Genomic DNA, 26,937 nt, shown 5'->3' on the forward strand with positions numbered 1-26,937 from the left:
GTCACTCCTGGGGAATCTACTGAGCACCTAGCATCAGGCCTCACCACTCACCAGCTGTGTGGCCTTGGGCAAGCTACTCAACCTGTCTGTTCAGATGCCCCACCCTCCTCACCTGACAGTTTTCCAGCCCAGATGTTCTGCCATCATCCTATCTCCTCCTGCGTTTGCAGAGGTGGGCAGGAGTCCAGGGAGCTGAGGGCTTGCCCACTCATGCCAGCATCAGAGATCTACAGGAGTGATTCATCCCTCATCCCCATTTCTGGCTTTGGGGTGCTGAGATCCCTGGGAAATGGCAGCCCAGGAGGGGTCTCTCTGAGAACCATTGGCAACCCACCTTGGAAGGAGGTTGCTGGGGAGGGCTGCTCCCTCCTAGGAAGAGCCAGTGAAAGAACAGCTGCTGTGGTCCCTTGGTGGCAACAGGTGGACCATCAGGAGAAGGACAGCAGCAAGACCAGGGGAGCCCGGGCACCTCAGCCACCCTCTTCATTTCTTCAAGCCTTTGCCCTCGTGCCAGGCCTTGCAGGTGTTTCCTGGGAGATTCTGGTGTCCCTTTTTCAAGGACCCTTCTGCTGGGCAGTTTCAAGAGTCCTGTCGTACACGATGCTGTGACCCGCTCAGCTATTTCTATGTCCCTCGGGCCACCCTAGCCACACCAGAAACTTCCAGAAGGCAGGGTCTATGCCACTCCCATCCCTGAATCCCCACAGTCCCTGTTTCCTGGGAATGTGGTTAGAATGACTATCTGCTGATGTCACTGACAAGGAGGTGACTGTGGACACTTCCAGACTCTTGTCCATCTCTAGAAACTGGTGATCCTGGAAGTGGGTTCACACGGCCCATAAAAGCCAGGAGAATGAAGTCACCACTGTCACTGCTGTTCCCATCCCTTGCTTTCTGAGATGTGACTTCCTGTCCTCGCTCTATGGAGAACAGCTGGAGTCACGCTAAGCAGTTCTAGGGGAAGATAGGACAGGCCACTACCAACCCCTCGTGAAACATTGGAGTTCAGGAGGAAACATGGAAAATGAGCAGAGAAATATCACCCCCCACTTTGAGCTTCTCTCAACAGACACACACACCTTGCACAGAACTGGGCAGGGAGCAGGCAGTTTGGACAAAGGGAGGGAGGAGCCAATGACAGTCACTCCTAATGATGCATGACCCCTGAGAGCAGACACCCACTGTGTGCCAGGCACTGGACTCAGCATGGTTTCCCCTGTGTCTCACGACAACCCTGTGAGACAGATCCTTGTATTATGATTCATATTTTATAGACAAGGAAAAATGAGTTGCTGAGAGGGTAACTCGCCCAGAGACACACACACAGCAGCAAGTGGCAGTACCAGGACTTCAACCTGGGTAGTCTGACGTGACATCAGCCCTCTACCACCATGTCGAGAGCAACCTTACCTCACACCCAACACCCGCACTCAACCCCACCATGCCTTTGGAATAGCATTCTGCCAGTGCTAAGTGTGCAGTCCCATATTGCCCCAGGCTCCCTGGGCAATTTGTCTCAGTCAGCTCTTGGGTTGACAAGGCTGTGTAATAAAGCACTCTTAAAAATCTCAGTGGCTTGCAATAAAAAGCATTTGTATTACGGGTCTGCAGGTCAGCTGCTGTTTGGCTTCATTTATTAGCCACCTATTATGTGCCAGGCACTGTTTTCTGTCAGACCTTCAGGATTGGGCCATCCAGCCACGGAGATACACATGAAACTAACAATAACAAGAAATGTAGGCACTGTGACAAAGCCGTCGAAAGTGCTAGGGAGACCCAAGGAGAGGGACTGGCCAGTTCTTCTCTGAGAAGAATGGGGGCTAGAGAGTAACACACAGGCTGGGCTTTGAAAATACAGTAGAATTTCAAGAGACAATGAAGGTGGACAGGGTGTACTAGGAAGTGGGGACTGTCTTTAGCAAAGGCATGGGGGCAAGAAGAAATGAGGAGCATTGAGTGGACCCCATACAGTCTCCTTTGCTGAGGAACAAGATGTGTGAGCAGGCATGGGTGAAGCAGGAGGTTGACCACAGATTAGAAAGGGTCAAGTCCAGCAGTGGGAGAAGTTTTTGAACTTTTTTAAGCTGGAGAGTGGACTGACTAGTTCTCAAAGGGGAGGAAGACAGCTGCTGAAGGCAGGAAGATGGTGAGGAGACTTTGGTGGTTCTCCATGTAAGAGACGTTGCAAACGTGAAGCCAGCTGGACCCAGGACGTGGGGCAAGTGGGAGCTTGGGTGTGCATGATCCCAAAGTGGGGAGACAAAAGGGTCCCCCTGAGAGTTCATGCAGCATGTGACAAAAAACAATATAAGAAATATTTTTGTGAGGCTCATATTTTGACTCTATTTTGAAAGAGGCATTATTAAAATGTTTTCTCATCGATGGCAGCAGAATTGAGATAAATCCCCCTCCTAAACCCTACCCAAGGTGGGTGTTCTGCAGAATACTCACTTACACAATTCCTTACTAAAATGTTGGTTCTTTGCTTTGTTTTGCTTTAAACCAGATTCATTCTTTTTTAAAAAATTTAAAATTTTTGTGGGTATGTAGTAGGTGTATATATTTACGAGGTAAATGGGATGTTTTGATATAGGCATTTGATGTGAAATAAACACATCATGGAGAATGGGCTATCCATCTCCTCAAGCATTTATCCTTTGAGTAACAAACAATCCAATGACACTTTTTATTTTAAAATGTACAATTAAGTTATTATTGACTATAATCACCCTATTGTGCTATCAAACAGTAGGTCTTATTTATTCTTTCTATTTTTTTTTTGTACCCATTAACCATCCCCACCTCTCCCAACTCATTTTTTTGGAGGCACATGTAATACATACTGGACACACAGGCCCACCCGGGGTCTACTCTCTGTGGATCACAGACCATGCCCAGAGAGAGCTAGTCACGGCGAGAGGTCTGCACACGCCTCCCCACCAAGTGCAGACAGATGGCCCCGGGTGCCTAGCTCCGGCACCGCACTCAGAATGTCCTTCAGCAGTGACAGTCAGATGCTCAGCACAGACAGGAAGCAGCCTGGGGCTGCATGACCGAGCCAAGGCCCTGCAGGGAGCCTGGAGGAGTCAGAAGGTCCCCATACCCTTTCCCTAGGCTCATTCCGCAGCCTGTGCTCCCCGCATTGAGGCCACCCCAGCCAGACCTGAGGCAAGGCCACTGAGCAGACAGACACCTGCCTGGACATGAGAAACCCACGAGAGTCTGAGAAACCCACGTGGCCAGCTCATGTCAGGAAAGGGAGGATGCTGCTGCAGCTGGGAGAGGAGCTTATTTTTAGCCCACGTATTGGCTGGGGCTTTGCAGACTAAGATGAAGCTCCTGCTCCTTGCTGATGCTGTTATTTCTCCCCACCGGGGCCGGGAATTGGTTTATCTTTCCGGTAACCACCTCAGCAGCTGCCCGCCGCAGCGGCAGGCCCCAGGCAGGTTGCTGTGTGTCTATTATTTTTGATTGCCCATCCTATGGGGCATGAAATCACTTCTGGGAGGGTGTGAGCTTGGCACTGACCTCACTGCCACTGGAGAGGGAGCAGGAGGCAACTGTCTCCTCAGGGTGCAGCCGAGGGGGTGGTTCCAGCCAGAGGTCTGGGGCCGTGGGCACTCCTACACTGCGGTGGGCCACGCTTTCTGGCCCTGGAGGGGCTGAGTGAAAGGAGAGCACCAAAGGGAGGCCGTAGGAAGGCTTCAGCTGGGGGACAGGGCATCAGCTTCCAGCACCATCCCTAGCACCAAAGGGAGGCCGTAGGAAGGCTTCAGCTGGGGGACAGGGCATCAGCTTCCAGCACCATCCCTAGCACCAAAGGGAGGCCGTAGGAAGGCTTCAGCTGGGGGACAGGGCATCAGCTTCCAGCACCATCCCTAGCACCAAAGGGAGGCCGTAGGAAGGCTTCAGCTGGGGGACAGGGCATCAGCTTCCAGCACCATCCCTAGCACCAAAGGGAGGCCGTAGGAAGGCTTCAGCTGGGGGACAGGGCATCAGCTTCCAGCACCATCCCTAGCACCAAAGGGAGGCCGTAGGAAGGCTTCAGCTGGGGGACAGGGCATCAGCTTCCAGCACCATCCCTAGCACCAAAGGGAGGCCGTAGGAAGGCTTCAGCTGGGGGACAGGGCATCAGCTTCCAGCACCATCCCTAGCACCAAAGGGAGGCCGTAGGAAGGCTTCAGCTGGGGGACAGGGCATCAGCTTCCAGCACCATCCCTAGCACCAAAGGGAGGCCGTAGGAAGGCTTCAGCTGGGGGACAGGGCATCAGCTTCCAGCACCATCCCTAGCACCAAAGGGAGGCCGTAGGAAGGCTTCAGCTGGGGGACAGGGCATCAGCTTCCAGCACCATCCCTAGCACCAAAGGGAGGCCGTAGGAAGGCTTCAGCTGGGGGACAGGGCATCAGCTTCCAGCACCATCCCTACCCCGGCTGGTGCTGCTGTGCGCCCAGTCTCCCATGCCCAGGGAGTGCTGACGTAGTTTGGTGCCTCAGTTTCCCTTTTCTGCAAAATCAGCAGGGCCATACTGTCTTTATGGGAAAGCTCTAGGGAAGAATTGCTTACCTCTTCTAATTTTTGGTGGTTCGTGGTGTTTCTTGGCTGGGGTTGCATAACTCTAAATCTCTGCGGCTCCGCCTGCCTTCTTCAGATAGTCTTCTCCCCTGTGTCTCACATCGCCCTTTCCTTTCCCCTATAAGGACGCCAGTCTCTGAATTTAGGGCCCACCCTGGATCTCATCTTGAAATCCTTATGTCTGTGGTCTGAATGTTTTCTATACAATTCATACATTGAAACTGGATCCCCCATATGACAGTGTTAGAAGGTAGGGCCTTTGGGAGATGATGAGTTCATGGGGGCTCTGTCCTCATGGGATTAGTGCTCTTGTAAGAGGGACCCCAGAGGCCAGGCACATAGACTTATGCCTGTAATCACAGCACTTTAGGTGGCCAAGGCGGGCAGATCACCTGAGGTCAGGGGTTCAAGATCAGCCTGACCAACATGGCAAAACTCCGTCTTTACTAAAAAAATACACAAATTGTCCAGGCATGGTGGTGCATGCCTGTAGTCCCAGCTACTCGGGAGGCTGAAGCAGTAGAATTGCTTGAATCTGGGAGGCAGAGGTTGCAGTGAGCCGAGATTGGGCCACTCCAGCCTGGGTAACACAATGAGACACTGACTCAAAAAAACAAAAAAAAGGAACCCCAGGGAGCTAACTATCCCATTCTACCATGTAAAAACACAGCAAAAAAGTGCCATCCGTGAAGTAGAGAGCAAATCCAAATCCACACCAGACACTGAACCTGCTGGCACCTTGATCTTAGACTTCCCAGCCTCCAGAACTATGAGCAATACATTCTGCTGTTTATAAGCCACCCAGTTTGTGATTTTTTTTTTCTTTTAGCAGCTTGTATGGACTAAGACAAGTACTATCTTAATTACATTTGCAAAGACCCTATTTCTAAGTAAGGTCACATCCCCAGGTACTAGGGGTCTGGACTTGGACATATCTTTTGGGGGAACACTATTCAGTTCACTACAGCCAGGTGCTTGTGGAGATGCTCCTTAGTTCTGTCCCCTACCTGCAGTGTGACAAGGCCAGAGGGCACTGCGGTTGGAGGGCATGAGGCCTACAGAGGAAGCTGTTTGCCAGAGAGCTGCTTCTGTGCTGGGCTGTCCACTCTTCCTACTCCTGGTGCAAATGAGAAGTTCAGCCAGCATCTGAGCCCTCAGCTCAGAGTCAAGGTTTACACCAAGCTCTTCTCCTTCCCTCTGCAGGAAAGAGCCAGACAATAAGAAAAAATAGGAAGAAAGGAGGTTGAATGAAAGAACTCTGAGCCTTTCAGAATGTGTGCTACATGGGCAGAGAAGAAGAAACAGAGGTGACAAGTGGGAAGACCTCCAGGGCCTGAAATTCCCCATCATGCTGCAGCTCTGGACCTGCCCCGACCTGGGTGGGGAGCAGAGGGGTGAACTGACACCTTGGACCCCGGTGAGGTCCAACAAGACTCACATGCTTGTCTTCAGCAATCCTGGCTTCGTCTGGGGCCCTTTTCAAACCCAGGGCCTTCCCTGGGTAACCCAGGCCCCTAGCATCCTACCCACCTTGAGTAGTTGCCCTACACACTCTCTCTCTCTCTCTCTCTCTCTCTCTCTCTCTCTCTCTGTCTCTCCATCTCTCCTCAGACATGTGTCTCATTCCCTTAGGCCTTCTTTTATCAGCTTTTCAGGTGACAGGGAGCTAATCCTACCAACAAATTCAAACCATCTTAAGAGCCAATGGCTGAAACTGTTAATGATCACTAACAACAAAACGAGTCCTAGGGGTGGGGTGGGGTGTGTGTGTGTATATTTTGCCCTCATTTCCATGCAGAAGTATTGCGGGAAGTCAGGGACCCCGAATGGAATGACTGGCTGGAGCCGCGGCAGAGGAACATAAATTGTGAAGATTTCACGCACATTTATCAATTCCCAAATAATACTTTTATAATTTCTTATGCCTATCTTTAATCTCTTAATCCTATTACCTTTGTAAGCTGAGTATGTAGGTCACCTCAGGACCACTGTGATAATTGTGTTAACTGTACAAATTGACTGTAAAACATGTGTGATTGAACAATATGAAATCAGTGCACCTTGCAAACGAACAGAATAACAGTGATTTTAGGGAACAAGGGAAGACAACCATAAGGTCTGACTGCCTGGGGGGTTGCGCAAAAAGAGCCATATTTTTCTTCTTGCAGAAAGCCTATACATGGACATGCAAGTAGGGAAGATATTGCTAAATTCTTTTCCTAGCAAGCAATATTAATATTAATACCCCAGGGAAGGAATGTATTCCTGGAGGGAGGTCTATAAACAGCTGCTCTGGGAATGTCTGTCCTATGTGGTTGAGATAAGGACTGAGATACGCCCTGGTCTCCTGCAGTACTGTCGTGATCACACCGGTTCTCTTCTCTTCAACTCTGTTTTCTGTTGTTTAAGATGTTTATTGAGACAATATGTGCACCGCTGAACACAGACTCTTATCAGTGGTTCTCCTTTTTGCCCTTTGAAGCATGTAATCTACTCCCTGTTCTTAGACCTCCTTCCCTTTTAAAACCCTTAATAAAAAACTTGCTGGTTTGAGGCTCAGGTGGGCATCATGGTCCTACTGATATGTGATGTCACTCCTGGTGGCCCAGCTGTAAAATTCCTCTCTTTGTACTCTTTCTCTTTATTTCTCAGCCAGCCGACACTTATGGAAAATAGAACCTACATTGAAATACTGGGGGCGGGTTCCCCCAATACAGAAGAGGCTTTAGCTTAAAGAAAGGAACCCCTGATGCTGGCAGTGAGACATACTTTTGGATCAAGGGGCTTTGTCAGAGCTCCAGATGTGTTGCATATGTTGACCACATATGCACAGCTGCTGCTGGGTCACCTCCAAGCGGCCCAGGCTGCCCTTTGCCCTACACTTGTTGGGACAGAGGCCTTTGTTGACCCACCTGGGAACAGGTCTTGGTGGATCAGTGTCTCAGACAGGTCTAGCTAGGTCACATTGACATGTCTCGGGATCTATTTATTACTGTTTCCTCCTGTTCGCAAGATGAAACAACTCAGTAACACGCCTACCCAAGGTCACACACAGTACAGCTTCTTTGATGGGAGCCCAGGTGTGTTGTGCCTCTTGAGTCTAGGCTCTCTTCTTTTTATTTAGGGGGTTATTTATCCTTTTTCAATGCCATTCCTCTCCTCTCCCTCTCCTTTCAAAAGTCAACCATTCTAAAGTGTTTTGGTTTGTAAGAGTGCAAAATGGTGTGTGTGTGTGTGTGTGTGTGTGTGTGTGTGTGCATGCGTATGTGTTTGTTGCCTGTGTATGCTATTTTTAATCTATTTGAGTGCTTCAGAATTACAAATCTCACTCTCTTTCTTCCTCTGTCTACTTAGCACTGCTTTGAATTCTTGCATGTTCTATGTGAACCACAGTTTCCTTCCTGCTGCTGAGTCCCATGCTTTGCTTCTGTTGCATCTTACCTATCCAGTCTCCCCAGAGTGGGCCCTCCATCTCCCACCACCTCAAGGAATATTACCATAGATGTCCCACCCCTGTCCCCTTATGAGAGCATGTGAGGAATATTTGGGGGGTACATGCCAAAAAGAAACATGCAGGACCTCAGGGTGCGCATGGCCCGCACTTGCCTCAGGACTGCCATCTCACCTGCCTCCACCCCATCTACATGGCCTCATGGAATTCTTTTCCACCATACCATGCAGGCTCCCTGGCTGTGAAACAGAGCACAGCGTCATGTAAGATTGTCAAAGCTGACACTGAATATAGGTTGTGGTGAGCCAAAAATGTGCAATGAGAAAACCTACAAAGTTGCACTATAAGAGACATAAAAATTACAGCCATTGGTGTACTGTTCTATTTTTGCCAAATGACCAGATTGTCTGATCATTCCCAATCTGCGCCTGTGCTGGAGGCTCCTGTGTGCACATCCAGATCGGCCCTCCACTCTGCTGTCTGCCCTGCAGGCAGATCTGTCTGGGTACGGCAGCAGACTCCCTCCATCTCTGGCTATGGTGATGGCTATGGAGAGGCACTGGCAGGGGACGAGGGAGAGGCACTGGCAGGGGTGAAGGAGCAGGAGAGGAGAGCAGGGCTTTACTCCCCTGGCTCCTTTCTCCCCTCAAAACATGTCTCATTCACTTAGGCCTTCTTTGCTCAACTTTTCAGGTGACAGCAAGCCAGGTCACCTGCCTGATGGCTCTCACGCAGCTCCTCTCAAAGGGTGCCATTAACTGTGTCCACCCTCTACTACTTCAGGCCTCTGGGTGGTAACCACTGCTTTCTCTTGTTGGCCCCAGGTACTGTATCATCTCTTGCTGATTTCCCTAAACTCTTCCCATATGCTTTTGTGCATATTCCTTCATATTCCTTTATTGAATGGAATGTGTTGTGTTTCCTGCTGGACCCCTGACTGATGATATAGTGTCTGATATGTTAAAGGAATACATAAAATGATGGGCCAGGCTACATAATATTTAAGGACAGTTTTGGCACTAACATTTGATGTCTGAGGACAGCTACCGTGTCCTGTAATATGCCTGTCTCAGTGCCCCAATCGGAAACATGACCTGGGCTGGCACCTCCCCTCTAGGACACACCTGTCTTTAAACCTTCCCCTATGTCACCTGCCTACCTCCAGAGTATAGCGGCACACTCCACCCCGCCCCACACTCCTTCCCGCCCCACAATCCTCCTCCGTGGCCCTTCAGCTCTCTGGATTGACCTCTGCCAGAGCTTTTCGCTCCCCTGCCTGCCTCATGACTGTCACAAAATTGTGACAGGGTCCCAGGCTTCCAGCACAAGGCCTGGCCCGTAGCAGACCTTTGGTGTTTATGGAGCGCCTGCTGGCCCTAAGATGTTTTCTCTGAGCCCACCAGGATCCTCCCTGGCCCAATGGAGACAGTGACCAGCATCTGTCTGGTACCTCAGCCACCCTGTCCTGGACCCACGGCTTGTTCTACCTTTGGGAAGAAGCCAATGACAGGAACTGGAAGATGTGGTTGGAAGATCCCAGGGTGGGTGTGGAGGCGTGGTTGGTAGGTGGTTGGAGGGCTGATATTTTAATTGCATAATTATTTCCCCAGTGACACTGGTGCTGGGGAAGATGAGGCCTACTGCCTGCAGGATGGATGGTGTGAAGATGGGTGAGCTATATTTTCCCAGATAAAAGCACCGATTGCCTATAAACTCTGATTCTGCCTGATGTAAAAGCCACTTTATTGCACATCCAGAAATTACAACCCGTATAAAAGCACATTATTGTGATGTAAAAATAGATTTTTATATAATTTTTTCATGCCACCACCTTGTAATTCCTCATTTCCGAGCACCCTGAGATTGCACTGAGGTTTATTTTTCTCTTTTAATTGTTTGCCATGGCACGCCAATTTATGGTAAAATATTCTCCCTGAGATCAGAGTGGGGCCAGGGCATAAATATCAGCCATCACTTCATGGCAGGCAGCGTTGTGGGACACTCGAAATGCCACCAAACATCAGGTTCCATGTGATGCCACAGATTGGGGTGGGGAGGGCTCTAGTTTCATACTCACCTGACGCCCTCCAGGAGGGGCTCTATCCCCTCCCTTCCGACCTGAGGGAAGGTGCAGTGTCTCTCTAGTCTCTGGCCCCTGTCTGTGGGAATGCAGCCAAGGAAAGCTGGCTCTGGGCTCTACTTAAACTCCACTGGCCTGATCCATCTGGCTTATGTGGCTGCCCCTAGTTCCTTCGTTGTATGGGAAGGACCCCATAAAGCTTCCCTTTCAGAACGTTGACCTTTTCCACATTTAATCTCTTTGCCTTGGTTTCCTTCCAGACAGACAGCCATAGAAGCCCTTACTTTGGGAGAGAAGAATGAATTTGTTCTCCTGCAGAATGCCATGCCCCTTGGTTACCCACCCAGTCAGGATAGCTCCCTGCTGCAAAGAGCAAGATCCCATCTGTCTGGCCTTCCAGAGACTCCATCATCACTTACTGAGGGCAGAGGAGGGTCACTTTCCTGTTCTTGCAGCTTTGAAAGGTAGGAGCTTTGAGTGCAGCAGCATGGGCCAAACCAGGCAGCTTCTCCCCACTCCCCACCCCAGGGGAACCCTTGGCCACCACTAGCTAACCTTCTGGCTGGCACCTGGGGCCTTCTTTCCAGGTCCTGATTCCCAAGTCTGCACTGGACCAAGCTGGAGCACCTCTGCCTGCCATCCAAAAGCCAATGGACAGTGTTTCAGAGTGGACAGCGGTGGGGGCTCACAGCCTGGTGCTTTGCAGATGTCTCTCCAACTGGCAATGCTGGGTGGGCCGGGTGAAGAATGGATGAATGGAAAGAATGTTTAGATCAGTGGCTCCCAAACTTTAGTTTGCATGGGAATCATCTGCTGGGCTCCACAGAGCTTCTGTTAGTAGATCTGGGGTGGGACTCAAAAATTCGCATTTTAAACAAGTTCCCAAGAGATGCTGATGCTGATGCTGCTGTTCTGGGGCCGATACTTTGAGCACCACTAGCTCAGATTATTTGTGTCTCTGTCACTCGGATGGAAGGGCGCGGATTATTGAGTTGTGTGTAGTGTAGACTAACAGGAGATGGAGAGCAATCCGGTGACTGTATCACTGTTCCTGAGACAAGGGCGGGAAGTATGGGGGCAGAGGGAGAGTAAGAACAGGCAGTCAGAAGTCCCCAGAGACCTGCTGGGGGAAGAACTGGTAGAGGAACCAGGTGACTAAGCTCCGGGCTGTGAAGCAGTGGGACTCTCTGGAGCTGGGGTGACGGGAGCGCTGGCCACCCCAGGGAGTCTGGGCTTCCAGCATCCGGAGGTTGCAGTCTTGGCCTCCGCGTCTCCGAGCGCCCAAGGCGGCCCCCCGCGAAGTTAAGCGGCCTCGGGCAGGTGGGCCGCGCCGTGTCGCCCGGGACCCGCCTCCTGGACGCACCCTGAAGGGGCCCGGAGGCCTCCTGGGTCTGCTACAGTCTCCAGCTGCAGCCTGGCCCGGTCTTCGAGCGGTGAGGGGCCCACGCCGGTGCAGTGCCCCCGATCCCGGCGCTCCTCTCAGCACCACGGGGCGCGCAGGCAGCACAGGAACAGCGATCGCCCAGCCAGCAGCGGCTCCGAGCTCCGCGATTTCAGTCGCGCGTTAGGGCTCTTGAGTGTGTGCGCCGAGGGGGGCCCCTCTGCGGCTGCGCTGGGGGCCGAAGCAGGGCACAGTGGGCAGGAGGCTGCGGGCGGAGGGCGCGTTGCCGGGGGCCAGACCCCGGGTTCCAAATCCGGCCCTGCAACGAATGAGCCCTCCGACCTCGGCCAAGTCGTTTCCCTTCCTCGGCTCTCAGTTTCTTCATCTGTAAAATGGGGGTGGGGACGATGATCTCCGTTTCTTAGGCTCTGGGGATCTAGGTCGTGGAAGGCACAGAGAAGTTCCTGCACTAACCATTCCGGGATCCCCTGACCTTTGCTCGCAACCTGGAAGCGGGTGACCTTGGAAGAAACGCCTCTCGCCCTCCGTCCTTGGTTGCCTCCCCCGACAGGCAGCACCCGCAGTGCCCGCGCTAGGCTCCACCGCCGCTCTCCGCCCGGCCTCTCCTGGGCCTCAGAGGGCGCGGTTTCCGGGCCTTGGGCGTGGTTGCTGGATCGGAGTCCCACCTCGATTTGCGACCTTGGACCAGGGTACGACCCTGCACCACAGCAACCTGGCAGCAGGATACAGCGTGTGATGTGCTTGGCACAGAGCCCGGCACAAGGGAAGAGCTCCGTGGATAAGGCCAATTGGAAAACGGAGGCCTGCCCCGCCCCCACTTAGCGCAGCCGACTGATCTAGCGTTTTTAAAAAAGAACTAGTGGTCGGGTGCGGTGACTCAGCCTGTAATCCCGGCACTCTGGGATGCCGAGGCGGGAGGATCACGAGGTCAGGAGATCGAGACCATCCTGGCCAACCCCGTCGCTACTAAAATACAAAAAATTAGCCGGGCGTGGTGGCGGGCGCCTGTAGTCCCAGCTACTCAGGAGGCTGAGGCAGGGGAATCGCTTGAACTTAGGAGGCGGAGGTTGCAGTGAGCTGAGATCGCGCCACTGCACTCCAACCGGGTGACAGAGTAAGACTCCCTCTCAATAAAAGTAAAAAAATAAAAAAGAAGTAGGGAAGCATCAACCTGGAGCAACAGAGCTTAAGGACTGCTCTTTTCCAACAAGTAAAGGCTGGCCACAGGTTCTCAGGCCCCCGTTCAGATCAAGCCCTGCCTGGGCCTGGTGGGGAGGTGAGGAAGAACGGCCTCCAATCCTGGGAGTTTAACTTTATTTCTCTGCCTGTCTCTGGGTGGGACCCCATGCCCTCTGCCAGAACTCAGCTGCACTTTTAGCCATTCATTCATTCATTCACTCATAAATCACTTATTGAATACTTGCCAATCATTCATTCATTCACTCATAAATCACTTATTGAATACTTGCCAATCATGGACACTAGGCCTGTCTTCCAGAGGGTATCTGTAAAATGGAGGGGAAAGGTCCTTCCCTGATAAAGACTACCCATAAGGTGCTTAGCCCCTGTGGGAGCACACAGATCTTTAGCTGCTGCTGACATCATGATCATTTTGGGGGTGTACAGTCTATAGAGCCTACACTCCAGAGCCTAGCTCTGCCCCCACTCTTATGTTGGACCTGGAGCTCCTAGAGCAGAGATTCTTCACCAGCCTCAGCCCCAGCCCCTCCCCTCAGGCAGCTTATCCTGCAGACCGCAGAGCTGTGTCAGGGGCTGGCTCTTTCCCTTAGATTTCCGGCTTTAAGTAGCAAGAGTCTTGTGGCTCCCTGCCTCCAAACTCAGGCCTTGGTCAGATCTCCCAGGAGCCCTCTGTGGGAGCCAGGTGGGCTTCTCTACCTATACCTTCTGCTGGTAGCCTCTGGCCTGAAAGGGCTGGGGTGGGGATAGCACCTCATGGTGGTCCTCTGGACTAAAGCACCTCCTGGGAGCTGGTTAGAAATGCAGATTCTTGGCCCTGCCTCATACTTACTGAAGGAGAATGTGTATTCTGACAAGATCCCCAGATGATTCGCAAGCATGTTAAAGTTTGAGAAGCGCTGCTCCAGGGCCTCCTGGCCTGGAAGGCACCAGAGGAAAATGGAAGCTTGGTCTTCAGGAAATGCCCAAGGAACCACCTCCAGGTTCAGGACCTTAACTGTTCCTGCTTCTGGAGAACTCTCTGTCCCTGCCTTTAGGGGCCTCTCCCTCCCCACAAGAAAAGTGATCTCGCTGAAGTTGACCAGGTTCAAGTATCTGCAGATAGTATCAGGGGGCTTGACTGGCTCAGCTGTGGGTCCCTCGTGCCCAGCAGAGGGTAGGTGTTTATCTCTGTTTATGAACTGCAAAACATTATTTGCAACTGGAACATGATACCACTCATGAGGTAAGAACTGATTTGGGTGCCACTTCCTTGAGAGGCAGTTTCCAGCCCTCTCTGCAAGCCAAAGTGGATACTTGCATCAAGGATGCTGTGGAAGTGCCCCCTACGTTGATGGAGTAAGATTCCTGAACCCTCTTCCCACGAAAGCACTGACACAGTATAGCAAATATATGGGTCACACATGACCATCCCCCTTTCCCACACCCTTGGTAGACATTAATAATTGATTACAGCTGACTTTCTGGCATGACCTTAGAATCCTTGACTACAGGGCACCCCAGGGAGCCACTATCAATTGATCAGACATGGCACTATTTGTGATCTCTGCCTCGGGTCTCCCCCTGGAAATGCCCTCTACAGATTAGGCCAGATGAGACAAGGCCGCCAGGCTAGTTCCCAAGGACGTCCTCCTCCCTGCAAACCCCTAAGTGGGTGTGCTACTGCACCTTGTGGAGCCCCCTCTGGAAATGGCCCTCCCCAGCTGTTGAGTAAAGTGCAGCTTCAGACCTGTCTTTGCCCACACGGGTCCTTCTCACTAGGGGTCAAGGTCATGTAAATGGCTCATCATGGTGGTCTCTGTGCAGCTCATGCCTTATCTCCTCACACCCTGTATAGCTTGGAGTCAGGCACCCACTTTTTCTGGTTTGTCACCCTGTCAAATGGGAATGTCTTCAAAAGTCATGCACTGTGTGCCACTCACACAGTGGACATGAGGATGGCCTAGGAGGTGCCCCCACATCAGTGCTCATGCTTCCTGCCTGGCATAAGGCCCTTCGCCTGACTCTGGAGGGTTCCCTCCGCATAGCTCTGCTCTGGCTCTGCTCCCTGGGAACCTGAGACCCGTGTTTCCCTGTTCACAGCTGGCGAGACCTTTGTGCTGGAGTCCAGGAGGCAGGAGTGCAGCTGTGATACCGGCTGCTCCGCCTGCATCCAGGCCCCAATAAACTCCGTCTTGGGGCTTCCCATGGTGGGTGGGGTGTACTGCAGCATCCTGCCCCCTAGCACTGCCCCTGCTCCACCCCACTCCCTGCCCATAGTCCACTCAGCCCCAGCACAGGACTTTCTCCAGAACTACACCCACATCAGCAGGGAGGACTCATTTTCTGCTGCTGGTTTTCAGGTCTGTGTATCAGAACTGGCTCCTCCAAGAGACATCTACACACACACATCCCCCAACCCCCACCACTAACTTCCTTCTACTGTCTAAATGCAGATTTCAGGTCTGAGGCAAAGTGTCTATGTGTAAGTTTTGGCTGGGCATGGTGTCCTCCATGCCAGGTGAGGTATGGGTATATGTCCTCTCCCTAGTCCATGTAGCCAGGGGCTCTGTGCTGTTTGCTGCTGTAACTTCAGCACCCAAACAGTGCCTGGCATGACAGGTACTAAGTGCACATGGGCTGAACGCCTTAGCTACAGGACTAGTTCCATGCCAGCAAGGTGAAGGGATGGAGCCCCCTGCCCTGGGTGTGCATGACTGCCGCCTCCCATCACTCCACAACTGGGCAGCCAGAGACTCAGCCCAGTCATCTCAGCCTCCCCACCCCCCACCTCCTGACACCTTGACTCCCTTCTGGCCTCAACCCCACAAAGCTCTCCAGAGCAGAGAGGTTCTTCCATGCCTGCACCCTCTTCCCTGGGTGGTAACAGCAAACACTGAACACAGAATCTGTGCTGGGCCCTGTGTAAAGTGCTTTACAAATCTCTCCGAATTCTTTTCCTTTTTTATATTTTTTAGTTAAAAAAAAAGTAGAGCTGGGGTCTCACTATGTTACCCAGGCTGGTCTTGAATGCCTAGGCTCAAGCGATCCTCCTGCCTTGGTCTCCCAGTGCTGGGACTACAGGCGTGAGTCACCGTGCCTGGCCTCTGAATTCTTTTATTAACTTTACAATGTAGGAATTTTTATCTTTCATTCTTCAGTTTATAGATGAGGGAATTGCCTCAGAGAGGTTAGCCCACTTGGGGCACTCGGCTAATGCGTGGCACGCTGGGACTCAAGCTCAGCCCATCTGCTTTCAGAACCATACCCACTACTGGCTCCTTGAGATCAATCTCATGGCCGAGTTCTTGACCAGCACCAACTTGGCCTGATAATTACTAGTCTGCCTGACGTCTATCTATTGATTCAGTCTCTGAACTCAGCCTATGGTTCTGCCTTTTTGAAACCCAAATTCCTGACCTTCTGGTCAGGTCCTGTCCTGACCATGTGCTAGGACAGGCTGGAGGGAGGCGGCCAACTCAGGCATAGTGGTTTCTGCAGTGGGCTGGAGGGAGGGCTTGGTTCCATCAATACCATTTCCTCTATTGTGAAATCTGAGGCTGAGACACTGCTGACCACAGTTGAGTCAAGCATGTATACGCATTGTGAAGCCAAAGAGAAGTATCATTGAGAATAACCGTAAGTAGCTTTGGCTTCATCTCCTTCCACATAATTGAGAACACAAAATGTTAACACCACAGGATCTATCCTGGACCTGTGGCATTCATGTGACTGCAGGAGAGCGAAATCTGCCTGAGTGGAGGGGGAGCTGGCCTATCTCCCAGGCCCAGATGACTCCTATAGATTGAGGCTGCCTGCTCACTGAATTGCATCAGTATCACCTGATCCATGGCAGTGACTGGGCCCAGGGCCTAGAATGACTCGATTGAGCTGGGATAATTGGTCTGTATTGCCTGGCTGGACACAGCCAAGGCCCTCAGGCAGCAGGGTGAGGGACCCTTGTCTCCTGCTGGCCTTGCCCAAGGTTCTGAGGCAGCTGTGAAGAGGTGGGAGATGTGGGGCTCTGAAGCCCCATCCTACCTTGTGTCAATTCAAGCCCCAAGCGCGGGTGCTCTGGCAAAGATACCTAGAGATTGTATGGTCCCATCATGTCATCAGGACTATTTCAGGGAAAAATGTTTTCTAAAAGACCCTGGCACCAAGAACAGCCAAAACTAAGGTGATAGGGGTAAAAGATGTTGCTTTCAGGGATGCTGATGTTCTACAGTTGATCCAAATGGTAGCCTCCGGAGTATATCAATTTGCAAAAAATCCACATATGCTTAAGATCAGTGTACTTCCCGTAAGTTACACCTTAATCTGAAGTGAGCAGGGGGCCTTGAAGTCAGTGTCTCATGGAGGCCTGGTCAGCTCTCCCTGTCCTGGTTGGCTGCTTTTTCCCAAAAGGGTGGGGCTTCAGCTGGTCAGTGCCCAGGGCTGGTGAGAACAAAGTCCTTAGTTCTTTGGCCACACACTAGACTTGGAATGCAGAGAGCCTTCTGAGAAGAGCCCCACCAGCCAGGAGAGGGCTTTCCTCAGTGAGATCCCTCAACCAGACCCATTGTTTATCAGGTAAACTGTTGAAGTTGTCACCCTGTCCTCAAAACCTTCCTCAACTCCCTGGAAGAGTTTTCTCCTTTGAGTTCCTACACTTTATTAAAAATTTAATAGCCATCTATAGACACACCTCCCAGACCAAGACACAGAACATTCCCAGTCACTTATGTCTCCCCAGCATCCTTCCTTGTCTCACCCCTGGGCACCTCGTCCCACCTAGAGGTAACCACCATCCAGATTTCTGTGTTTACCATCCCTTTGCTTTTGTGTTTCATTACCTATATGTAGGGTGTCCACATGTCCCAGTTTACTGGAGATAGTGTCAGCTTAAACTTGCAGTCCAAATGTCAGAATTTGTGTTCCTTTTTGCTCGCAAAAACATCCGTATTTGGACAATAAATTAAATGATCACCTAGATACGTGTATATCTAAGCAATGTATTTTTGGTTTTGAGCTTTACAATAATAGTACTATATGATATGAAGTTCTCTGAGATGTGCTTTACTCATTCAACATTATTTCTGAGATTTATCCTTGCTTTGCGTGGTCACAGTTCATTTTCATTGCTGAGTAATATTCCATTGTGTGAATACACCTTGCCATGCCTGTAGTGTCCCATTTTTGTTTGTAGGAACAAAGCTGCAGTGCGGTGGCGTGATCTCGGCTCACTGCAAGCTCCACCTCCCACCCGGGTTCACACCATTCTCCTGCCTCAGCCTCCCAAGTAGCTGGGACTACAGGCGCCCACCACCACACCCGGCTAGTTTTTTTGTATTTTTAGTAGAGACGGGGTTTCACCGTCTTAGCCAGGAAGGTCTCGATCCTCTGACCTGGTGATCTGCCCGCCTCGGCCTCCCAAAGTGCTGGGATTACAGGCATGAGCCACTGCGCCCTGCCGGTGGGTTGTTCTTACACATGCAAATAGCCCCTGGCCACAGAACCAGGAGGAAATTGCTGGGTCATGGGGCATGGTCATTGTCAACTCGACAAGCTAAGGCCACAGCATTTGTATATACATCAATCAGGTCTTTCTATCACCAACATCTGCTCTCAGTATACTGTGAGCCCCATGAGGCTAGAGATAACTCTCCCTTTTCTCCCTAGCCGTTAGAACAGTGCCTGGAGCAGCTCAGGAAATGCTAAAGCCTGCATATTCAGGGGGCTATGGATGGCTCAGGGCAGACTCATTCCCATCCTGGGGGAAAAAAACCTCAAAGATGTTGCTGCTGGCAAAGCCACAGGAGCAGCCGCATTTTTGCATGTGCTGGTTCCTGCAATGGATCTACAGAAATCCAGTGCACTGTCAACATGCAGTGCTTAGAAATATTCTGCCTGCTTGAGGGCTCTGGGCCTGTGACAGGAGTCACTCCTCTGCCCTGTGCAATGACACCCTAGCCTCCTTCATCTGAACTGGGACCCCACCTCACCCTGCAGGTCCCCGAGGGCCAGGCCTGCTGGGATGGACACCCTCCAAGGTGAAAGCCATGATGGAGAGAAAAATCATAGGCCTGTGGCCCGGAGACCTGTTTTCTATTCCTGGCCCTGCCATTAATAAACTGGGTGACCTTGGGCAAGTCACTTTATCTCCCTTCTCATTGTATAAAATGAGTTTGGACAGTGATAGCCAATTCTTGAACTTGAGGACTCATCAGAATCACCTGTTAAAGTGGATCCCCAGGCCCCACCCCATGGGGATTGGGGCAGTAGGTCTGGAGTGGCACTTAGATACGTGTATAGTTACATGACAATAAATTTAGAAAGACCACTGGAAACACAAATGGTTAAAAAAAATTCGATAGTAGACAGAGATTATAATAAAAAGCAGCCCTTCCCACCCCAGTGTGCTTCCTACAGGCAACCACTTTTAATCATGTTTTTGATCTGATGGTTACTATCTTATTGCTAAATAATAAGCTAGTTCTTGTTTTATCAACTTCAGACATTACCCATTGTCTTCCTGCTATGATAGATGAGGACTCAGCTCACTTACCCCCCCACCACTCCTAATATAGTTCTGGCACTATTTTTGGAAGCCGTATTTTAACGAGCACCCTGGGTGATTCTAATGTAGTTGGCCTGCCAGCCACACTTAGTGCCTAGTGAGACCTGGTGGAGACACCAAAGTGCCCATGGCCCATTTTGAAGCCCCTGGTTCTGCTTGGCTTCTGGACTTGCTGGTAGGCCCTTTCCCTACCTGTGGAAGCTTAGAAAGGCTGGGCACAGGGGTCACACGGACAAGCACACTGTTCTGGGATTGCTGGGGACGGAACTGCCTTGCCCTGTCATCTTGCTTCCCCTTCTCATCTTGTGTCACCTTCTGCCCCTGGTTGCATAATTAATGTGAGCAGATTTCTCCTTTAGGGCCTGACACAGTCCTAGCAGACAGCTCAGCGTCTGACTTCTTTCTAATAATCAAGGAGTGGTGTATTCAAACAATGGACCACACAAAATGCACAAACTAAAACGAACCTAACCACGCAGATGAATCTCACAGGTGTGCTGGGTGGAAGACATCAGGCACATAAGAATACATATGGTTTGAGTCCCCTTATGTAAAATGTAAAGCTACACAAACCAAGAAAAACAAAACAAATCAACATAAAAACATAACAAACAAAATAGGCCAAAATCATCTACTGGGATAGAAGAGGGGTTACTTTTGGGGGTGAGAGTGGCTGTGGAGGGGCGCATGAGGGGCTGCTGATGCTTTTTGGTGTGTGTGCTGTTTACGTGAGTAATGTTCACTTTGTATTTGAGCGGAACCCTTTTCATTTGTGCACCTTTTCGAATGTGTCTATTTCCTTATAAATGTTATTTCCCTTAAAAGAATGAAGAAAAACCAAGCAGCTCTCCTTCCTCCCTCCTAAACTCCCCCTTAAACCAGCCCTTCCCAGGATGGAACCAGGCAGGTTGAGGAGGCCAGAAACATGCCTGTGTGGTAGAGTGGGGTTGGGGAGGTGGGTTTGGAGCTGGAGCCCAGAGACCTGATCCTGCCAGTCTTGATGTATTCCAGAGTTCCAGCATGGTGCCCCACAGCGCAAAGCTGCCTGCTGGGTCAAGGAAGTGGCTGGAAATGAAGCCTAAGCATGTTCCCTGGGAAGGATGACAAGATACTTGCCAGCTAGGACCCATGTGCCTTCTTCCCCACCTGCTTGCAGCCAAGCTGTCCAGGGAGAGGGTGGTGTATGGGCCCCCAGCCTGCCTCCTCAGGCTGCTGGCCAACCTAGTGTAAATATTATTACACGCCTACGCATCTGAAGGACGTTAATTATTAAAACACATGCCACCCAGGGTAGTGCACTGTAATTAGGTTCAAATTAAATTAGCATCCTCTTGTAATTAGGACATCAATAACCACTCTTGAGGCACCAGCTTTCTAGCCCATCCCCATTGCTTCCCAACATGGGCTAATGCAAAAAAAGGGGTCCATTGACTCTCTCCCCAGGACACAGAAATAATCAAACCAATAAATACAATGGAGGCAGTCACGGGAGCCTTTCTCTCCACTGCCCGCCTTCCCTACTGATCCTGTACACTAGCAAGAGGAGGGAGATGAGGTCGCTGTGGAGGAGTCTCAGGCACCAATACTTCCCTGGTGGCTTTCCCAAGTCCTGGCCTCTGCTGCATCCACCCTCAGAGACCAGGAGAGTCCTCAACCTGCCCAGAGATAAGCGATGCCTTCCCGCCATCTGCTAGCCCCAGTTCTTTTCCTTTCCTCTGGGAAACCTCCCAGCCACCTGGGTCAGGGCCTCTGTCCCTCAAAGTCCCAGGGCACCACCCACTATTGTGGCTTGTTATAGATAGCATGGCATCTGCTGCCTCCTCGAGAGTCCAGAGAGATGACCTTGGCACTCACTGGACCCAATACTGTGCTTGGCACTATCTGGGTCTTATTCCCTGTTTGGAGGAAGCCTAAACGGATGGATAACAGGTGCTCAAGAGACTTCACTATTCAACAGGAAAGGTGGATGGAGAAGCAGAACCCATGATCCTGAGGCCAAGGTGCAAGTTTTATAACTCAGGGGGAGTGGGAGGAACCTGTGGAGAGCTTTTTATGGCTACTGGTGCAAGGGCTGGTGCTGAGTGGACAGCTACAGATGAAAATAGAACATGCCGATGTGTGCGCACTCTGCGAGTGCCTCCTTCAAATCTGCACTCTTGGCGCGTGGCTTGCCTCACCCTGGTCCCAGCCCTATCCAGGTCACACCTCAGGAACTTGGCAGATGTGATACAGAGAGAAACACCAAGTTGGGGTCAAAACCAGATAAGCTGTGGTAGCGCCTTCCTGCCGGGTGACTGATCTGACCTTTGTCTCAACCAGCCTTGGAAGAGAAAAAAATCAGAAGTGGGAAGGCTCAGGCATAATTTCAATTGGAAAACTAAGGAGAGTTTATCCTTGGGTGCAGATGTAACCAAGGCAACTGTGAAGACCGTGAGATGATTTCAGACCCTTTCACAAAAGAGCGGGCTGGCATCTTGCCTTCTGCCGATTGTGTTCACTGTGAATACACATTGCACCCTACCAGAAGTACCTTGGAGGTCAAGAAATAGATGAGATGGGCATTCTCTTCTTGATGGATAAAAATAAAACCAGAGACCATGGTGAGAGTGTGCTTCTCTGCTGGGGGCAGGACAGCTTCTCCAGGAGTGGGGATGACGGAGAGATTCACACCAAGTAATCATCCACACCCCTCCTGACTTTCTGGGCCCCCTAAGGGGCTGCACATAGTCAAGGGAAGCACAGTTTACTGGACCATAAAGGGTCTGACTCACACAGTATAAGAACTTGTTCTGGCTAAGCTGGAGGCACTGCAAGTAGAAACTGTGAGTCCCCAAGAGGACCAAGGGAAACTAGTGTTTTCTGGAGTTGAACTGACTCAACATTTCTCCCCATGGCCCCTCCCTGGTTCTTCCCATCCTCACCTCTCTTAACTATAGTGCACCTTGAGTATAAGCAGCACACATGAGAACCCCATAAGAGCCCTGGCCAGAACAAGTGTGTGTTATGGCAGGACCTCTGGCTAAGGAATGAGATCTGGCCAGCCAGGCCCTACCACCTCCACTGACTCTCCCTGTATCCCCCAGGATCAAAGGGTCAATTTTATATGGCAGCTTGGAGTATCACCCCAGATCAAAATGTTGGTGGGATGTGGGGCTGTCAGAAAGACGTGCCGCCAAGTTTCACCGAAGTAATGTGCCAGGGAGGGGAAGGAGCACACAGGTAATGCTGTCAGTGGAGGAATAATGAGGTGCTGGACACTGTGGGCATGGGGAGTGGTGACTCTCACACTTGACTTTCTCTCCCTGGGACTCCTGGCCTCACACCACTGTGGCTCCTCCCTCATGGGCTACACGCAGTTTGAAGATTCTGAGCTCCAGGGCCAGTTCTACCTGAGCACTTCTGGGGAGAGCTTGTCAAGTCAGACATGAGCAACGGCTAACCTGGAGCGGATAGGCCTCTCACCTGGGACCTGGGTCCCTCTTGGAGAAGCCGGTTCTCCTAGCTCTGTTCTCCAGGGAGGAACCAGGGGGCCTGCGTTCTAACCCACTCTATCCCAGCCATAGCAGGAATTAGGGAAATCACCTCATTTCTCTCAGCTGATTTCCTTTTGAATCCTTTCTTGGGGATCTGGCAGCGTCTGCCTAAGGCTAGGTCCAGCAATTCACAGTGGTTAAATTGTCCTGGGTGCTGCTGGCTAAGCTGCTGTAACTCTCTAAGGTCCTTGAAAACAGCCATGTGCAATAAGTTAAAAAAGACCTGTAGCCTCCTGCATGAGGGCCACGGTGCCAAGCGGTGCCTACTGGGGCCAGCAGTTGCTTGCTCAGACTCTGAAGATCTGCCTTGCTTTCCCCAGCTGGCTCTATTTTTAGGGAGAATGTCCAGGCATTTGGATGACTATCTTGGGGGTCATTCAAGTGTCCAGGTCTCCTCCTGGCTGAAGCCGCCAAGACTCCATGCTCTGGACCACACTGTGACCAATAAGGGCTGCAGACAGCACGTACTATTTTATTGGGCCTCAAAAGCTTTAAATACAGAATGGGCTGGCCAGGGCAAAGATGTGAACACACTGGCATTTTAGAATATGCATGTATCAGAAAAATCACATAATCAACAGTTGGACAGAGAGCTGGGAGGAAGGCAGTCTGGGATAGAGGCAGGTGCCAGCTGGCAGTCGGCCTGGGTGTTAGGATTACTCCCTCCACTAGGACACAGTCTTTGATGTTCCTTCCTGATTTGAGGACTTTTTTAAAAAAACCACAAACCTCCAAATAAAACCAACTGGGAGAGACTGTGGATAGCAGTGCCCATCATCACAGAGGACAAGGGTCTGCCCCAGAAAGCCTTGGGGTCCACCCCCCCGCCAGACCCAATGCCACCCTACAAGACATTTCCACACACTGAAGCAAAGCTGGACCCAATCTACAACCCCTGTCTGGGGTTTGGAGTTGAAAACGCCCTCCCGGCAGAGGAAGAGGGAATGGCGTGAGCGGTGCTGGGGGCCAAACCCGATCCCCTCCTTAGCGGCTGTAGCCAAATTCGTCTGCATCATCAGCTCGAAAGTCTCCATAGCGCCACAGATTCAGCTGTAATAAAGAACAGAAAATAGCTCTTCAGGGATATGGGACCCACTGGAACTCAGAGGGCCAAACCCCTCAACTCAGTGCCCTCTCAGGGCTCCCAAGGCAAGAACTCACCCTGGCGCTCTTGGCTGACTCCTGGGCATTCAGGTATTCTGTGATCTGGAGGGACGAGAGAGGAAAGGGAGTGGTCACGGGGTGCCCTCAAATGATCAGCCAGCAGGACCCTGCAGAATGCTCAGGTCAGGGCCACAGCTGTCCCTTGCTCAAGCCCGTTCAATGGAGCCTAGTTCCCTCAGAGTAAAACGCAAAACACAATCACATTAGTCTCCTGGCTTATTCCCTTAACTCTTTGCACTAGCTCTTCTGTCTGCCTGGAGCGCTCCTCTGGTCACGTGCTCCTGGCTACTTCTCCCACCTGCTTCAGGTCTGTGGTAAAGTATCTCCTTCTTAATGAGGTCTCGGGCAACCCCATTTAAAATTACAACCTAGGCCAGGTGTGGTGGCTCTCGCCTATAATTGCAGCACTTTGGGAGGCCAAGGCAGGAGGATCACTTGAGCCCAGGAGTTCAAGACCAGGCTGACCCTATCTCTATAAAAAAATGAAAAAATTTAGCCAGGCATGCATGCCTGCTAGTAGTCTCAGTTACTTGGCAGGCTGAGGTGGGAGGATCACTTGAGCCAGGGAGTTGAAGGCTGCAGTGAGCCGTGATTCTGGCACTGCGCCACTATACTCCAGACCCGGTCTCAAAAGAAAGCAAACCAAACAAGAACAATACAAATACAACCTTCCCCTCCCATTCCTGACTCCCTGGATTCCACTTCTCTCTCTTTTTTCACTGCAGTTACCATCTTCTAATATCCTATTTAATTTACTTATTATGTTCATTGTAATTGTTGTCTCCTCATGCTTGAATGTAAGCTCCTCAGGGCAGGGGTGCTGTCTCTTACTCACTGATATACCATAGGCCCTCAATAAATGTCTGCTGAGAGAATGAATAAATAAATGAACCCATGTTCTGTGTTTATCTCAGGGACTTGCGGCAGAAGGAATTTTCTACATAGCAGAGGCATTATGGGCAGTTTCATATGCGGTACATTAAGATCTCCAATTCTATAGGGAGGCTGAAGCTGACCTCCTAGGAGCCAACTCCTAAGGAAAGTGGGGGTCTATCCAGAGGGGCCTAGGGGTTGGGCTTCTCTTGAGACACAGTGGGAATCCACAGGGGTGTCCTGTTCCAGTGTGTCATCAGCCTGCATAGTCACCAACACATTATATGGGCCTGCGGTGCTTGAGGAAGAGAGGAAAGGCCAGGAGGGCTGGGAGAAGGGAGAGCAGTGGGCAAATGGAAGCAAGATGAAGAGGAGGAGTGTCTGGTTTTCATGCCATGCCTTTCTTGCCCCTGTCTCTGAGGGAACACAGGGAGATGCTGGCCACATCCTGCTGCCCTCTCATCACTTTCTGCTGGGAGACAGCAGCTCTGTGGGGGGCCGAGCTTCCCTCAGTCTGGCCCTCTTGGATGGGTCACTGATTCAGCCCAGCTGGGAAGCAGGGCTGGTCTGCAACAGGGCCTCAGGGGCTGCTTGGTGAGAGGGTAGAGAGGGACTCAGCAATGTATAAGGTTGGGTGGAAGGGGCTGCCTTGTATCCAGAGCCCAAAGCTAATCACCAATGGCTGCGCAGTGCAAGCTATTTCCCAGGTATGAGCGCACTGATTGTCATGATCAGCCTTGAGAAGTGGCAAGGCAGCTAGTGTTCCCCTCACTTCATGAGCAGGGAGATGGGGCTCAGGAGGCTGGCTTCTCCTCTCAGAATGGTGGAGGCAGGACTCCAAGTTCACAGGGCTTTCCAAACAGCCGGAGGGTTGTGTGGCAGAGTCCTTCTGGGCCCTTTGGTGCTGCCTCCTCGACAGCTCTGGCTCAGGGTGGCACTGGGTATTAGGAGTTGGTTATTGCCTTGGAAGTTGTCTGTTGGAGAGTGCGACTGGGAGAGCGGGAAGGACAGGCCTTGACCCTCTCCACATCGCCCCTGGCAAAGCTTTCTCGCCTGTCACCTGGGTGTACATGGGGAGGGAAGCTTTCCGCTCTAGTTTGCAGCTGCATTCTCAGCCAAACCCGCAGCCAATTAATTTGGGATGTAATTAACTTTAAAACAAAACAAAAAAACCCCAACAAACCCAAATCCATTATCTTTCCCCAGCAGGAACAGCAGGATGGTGGATTCCCTGCTCCCTTCCTGGCTTGTGGAACAGTCCCCTTCTCTGTGAGGGTGGTGGCGCAATGCTGGGGCCGCCTCTCCACATCACGTACCACTTTCTGGAACTGTTTCTCCTTGCGCACCTCCACCATGACCAGCCCCTCCTTCACCAAGCCCAGCCCCACATCGCCCTTGGAATCTGCAAACTGCAGGGTGACATGGGGGCAGCCGGAGCTCAGGTGTTCCACGTTGAGCAGGCACTGAGTGTTCTGGATATCCCGAACCACGCTGTCCACGGCGTCCGTGCGGGCATCATCCTGGAGCAGAGACATACTCAGGTCAGAGCAAGCCAGAGAACAACCACTTGGGCCCCAGCTCCTGTCCATGGACTCCCAAGAAAGTCTGGCTAGCAGGGGCCTGTAATTCACTCCCCAGAGAACCCTAGTGAGGCTGGCCAGGCACAGTGGCTCATGCCTGTAATCCCAGCACTTTGGGAGGCTGAGGTGGGTGGACCCCTTGAGGCCAGGAGTTCAAGACCAGCCTGGCCAACACAGTGAAACCCCATCTCTACCAAAAACACAAAAATTAGCTGGGCGTGGTGGCGCATACCTGTAATCCCAGCTACTCAGGAAACTGAGGCATGAGAATCGCTTGAACTTAGAAGGCGGAGGCTGCAGTGAGCCGAGATTGCACCATTGCACTCCAGCCTGGGTGACAGAGTGAGACTCAGCCTCAAAACAAAACAGAAAGAACCCTGGTGAGGTAGAAACAGGCTCTGGATAGGCAGTCTTCCCCTTTTCTTTTCTTTTCCTTGCCCTTAGCCAGAGACTATCTGCAAGTGACCCCTTTCTTTCCTACCCTGTGCTCCTACCTGCCTGCCCTGTGTCTCCAAGGAAAAGTGACTTCTTCCCACTCAAAGCTCA

At 51.4% G+C, this 26,937-nt stretch overlaps 1 protein-coding gene across 1 annotated transcript in view; it reads right to left on the minus strand.

The window, feature by feature from the left end:
• Positions 1–23,216: 23,216 nt before the first annotated feature.
• SND1 (staphylococcal nuclease and tudor domain containing 1) overlaps positions 23,217–26,937 on the minus strand; it is a 447,074-nt gene continuing 443,353 nt past the window's right edge. The window contains exons 22-24 of the mRNA XM_010378725.2: positions 26,128–26,331; positions 23,936–23,980; positions 23,217–23,824 (exon numbers count right to left, since the gene is read on the minus strand). Of these exons, the coding sequence (XP_010377027.1) occupies positions 23,759–23,824; positions 23,936–23,980; positions 26,128–26,331 (315 nt within the window). The 3' untranslated portion in view covers positions 23,217–23,758. The remainder of the gene's footprint in view (positions 23,825–23,935; positions 23,981–26,127; positions 26,332–26,937) is intronic.

Source organism: Rhinopithecus roxellana, chromosome 6, assembly GCF_007565055.1.
Source record: "Rhinopithecus roxellana isolate Shanxi Qingling chromosome 6, ASM756505v1, whole genome shotgun sequence".
NCBI lineage: Eukaryota > Metazoa > Chordata > Mammalia > Primates > Cercopithecidae > Rhinopithecus > Rhinopithecus roxellana.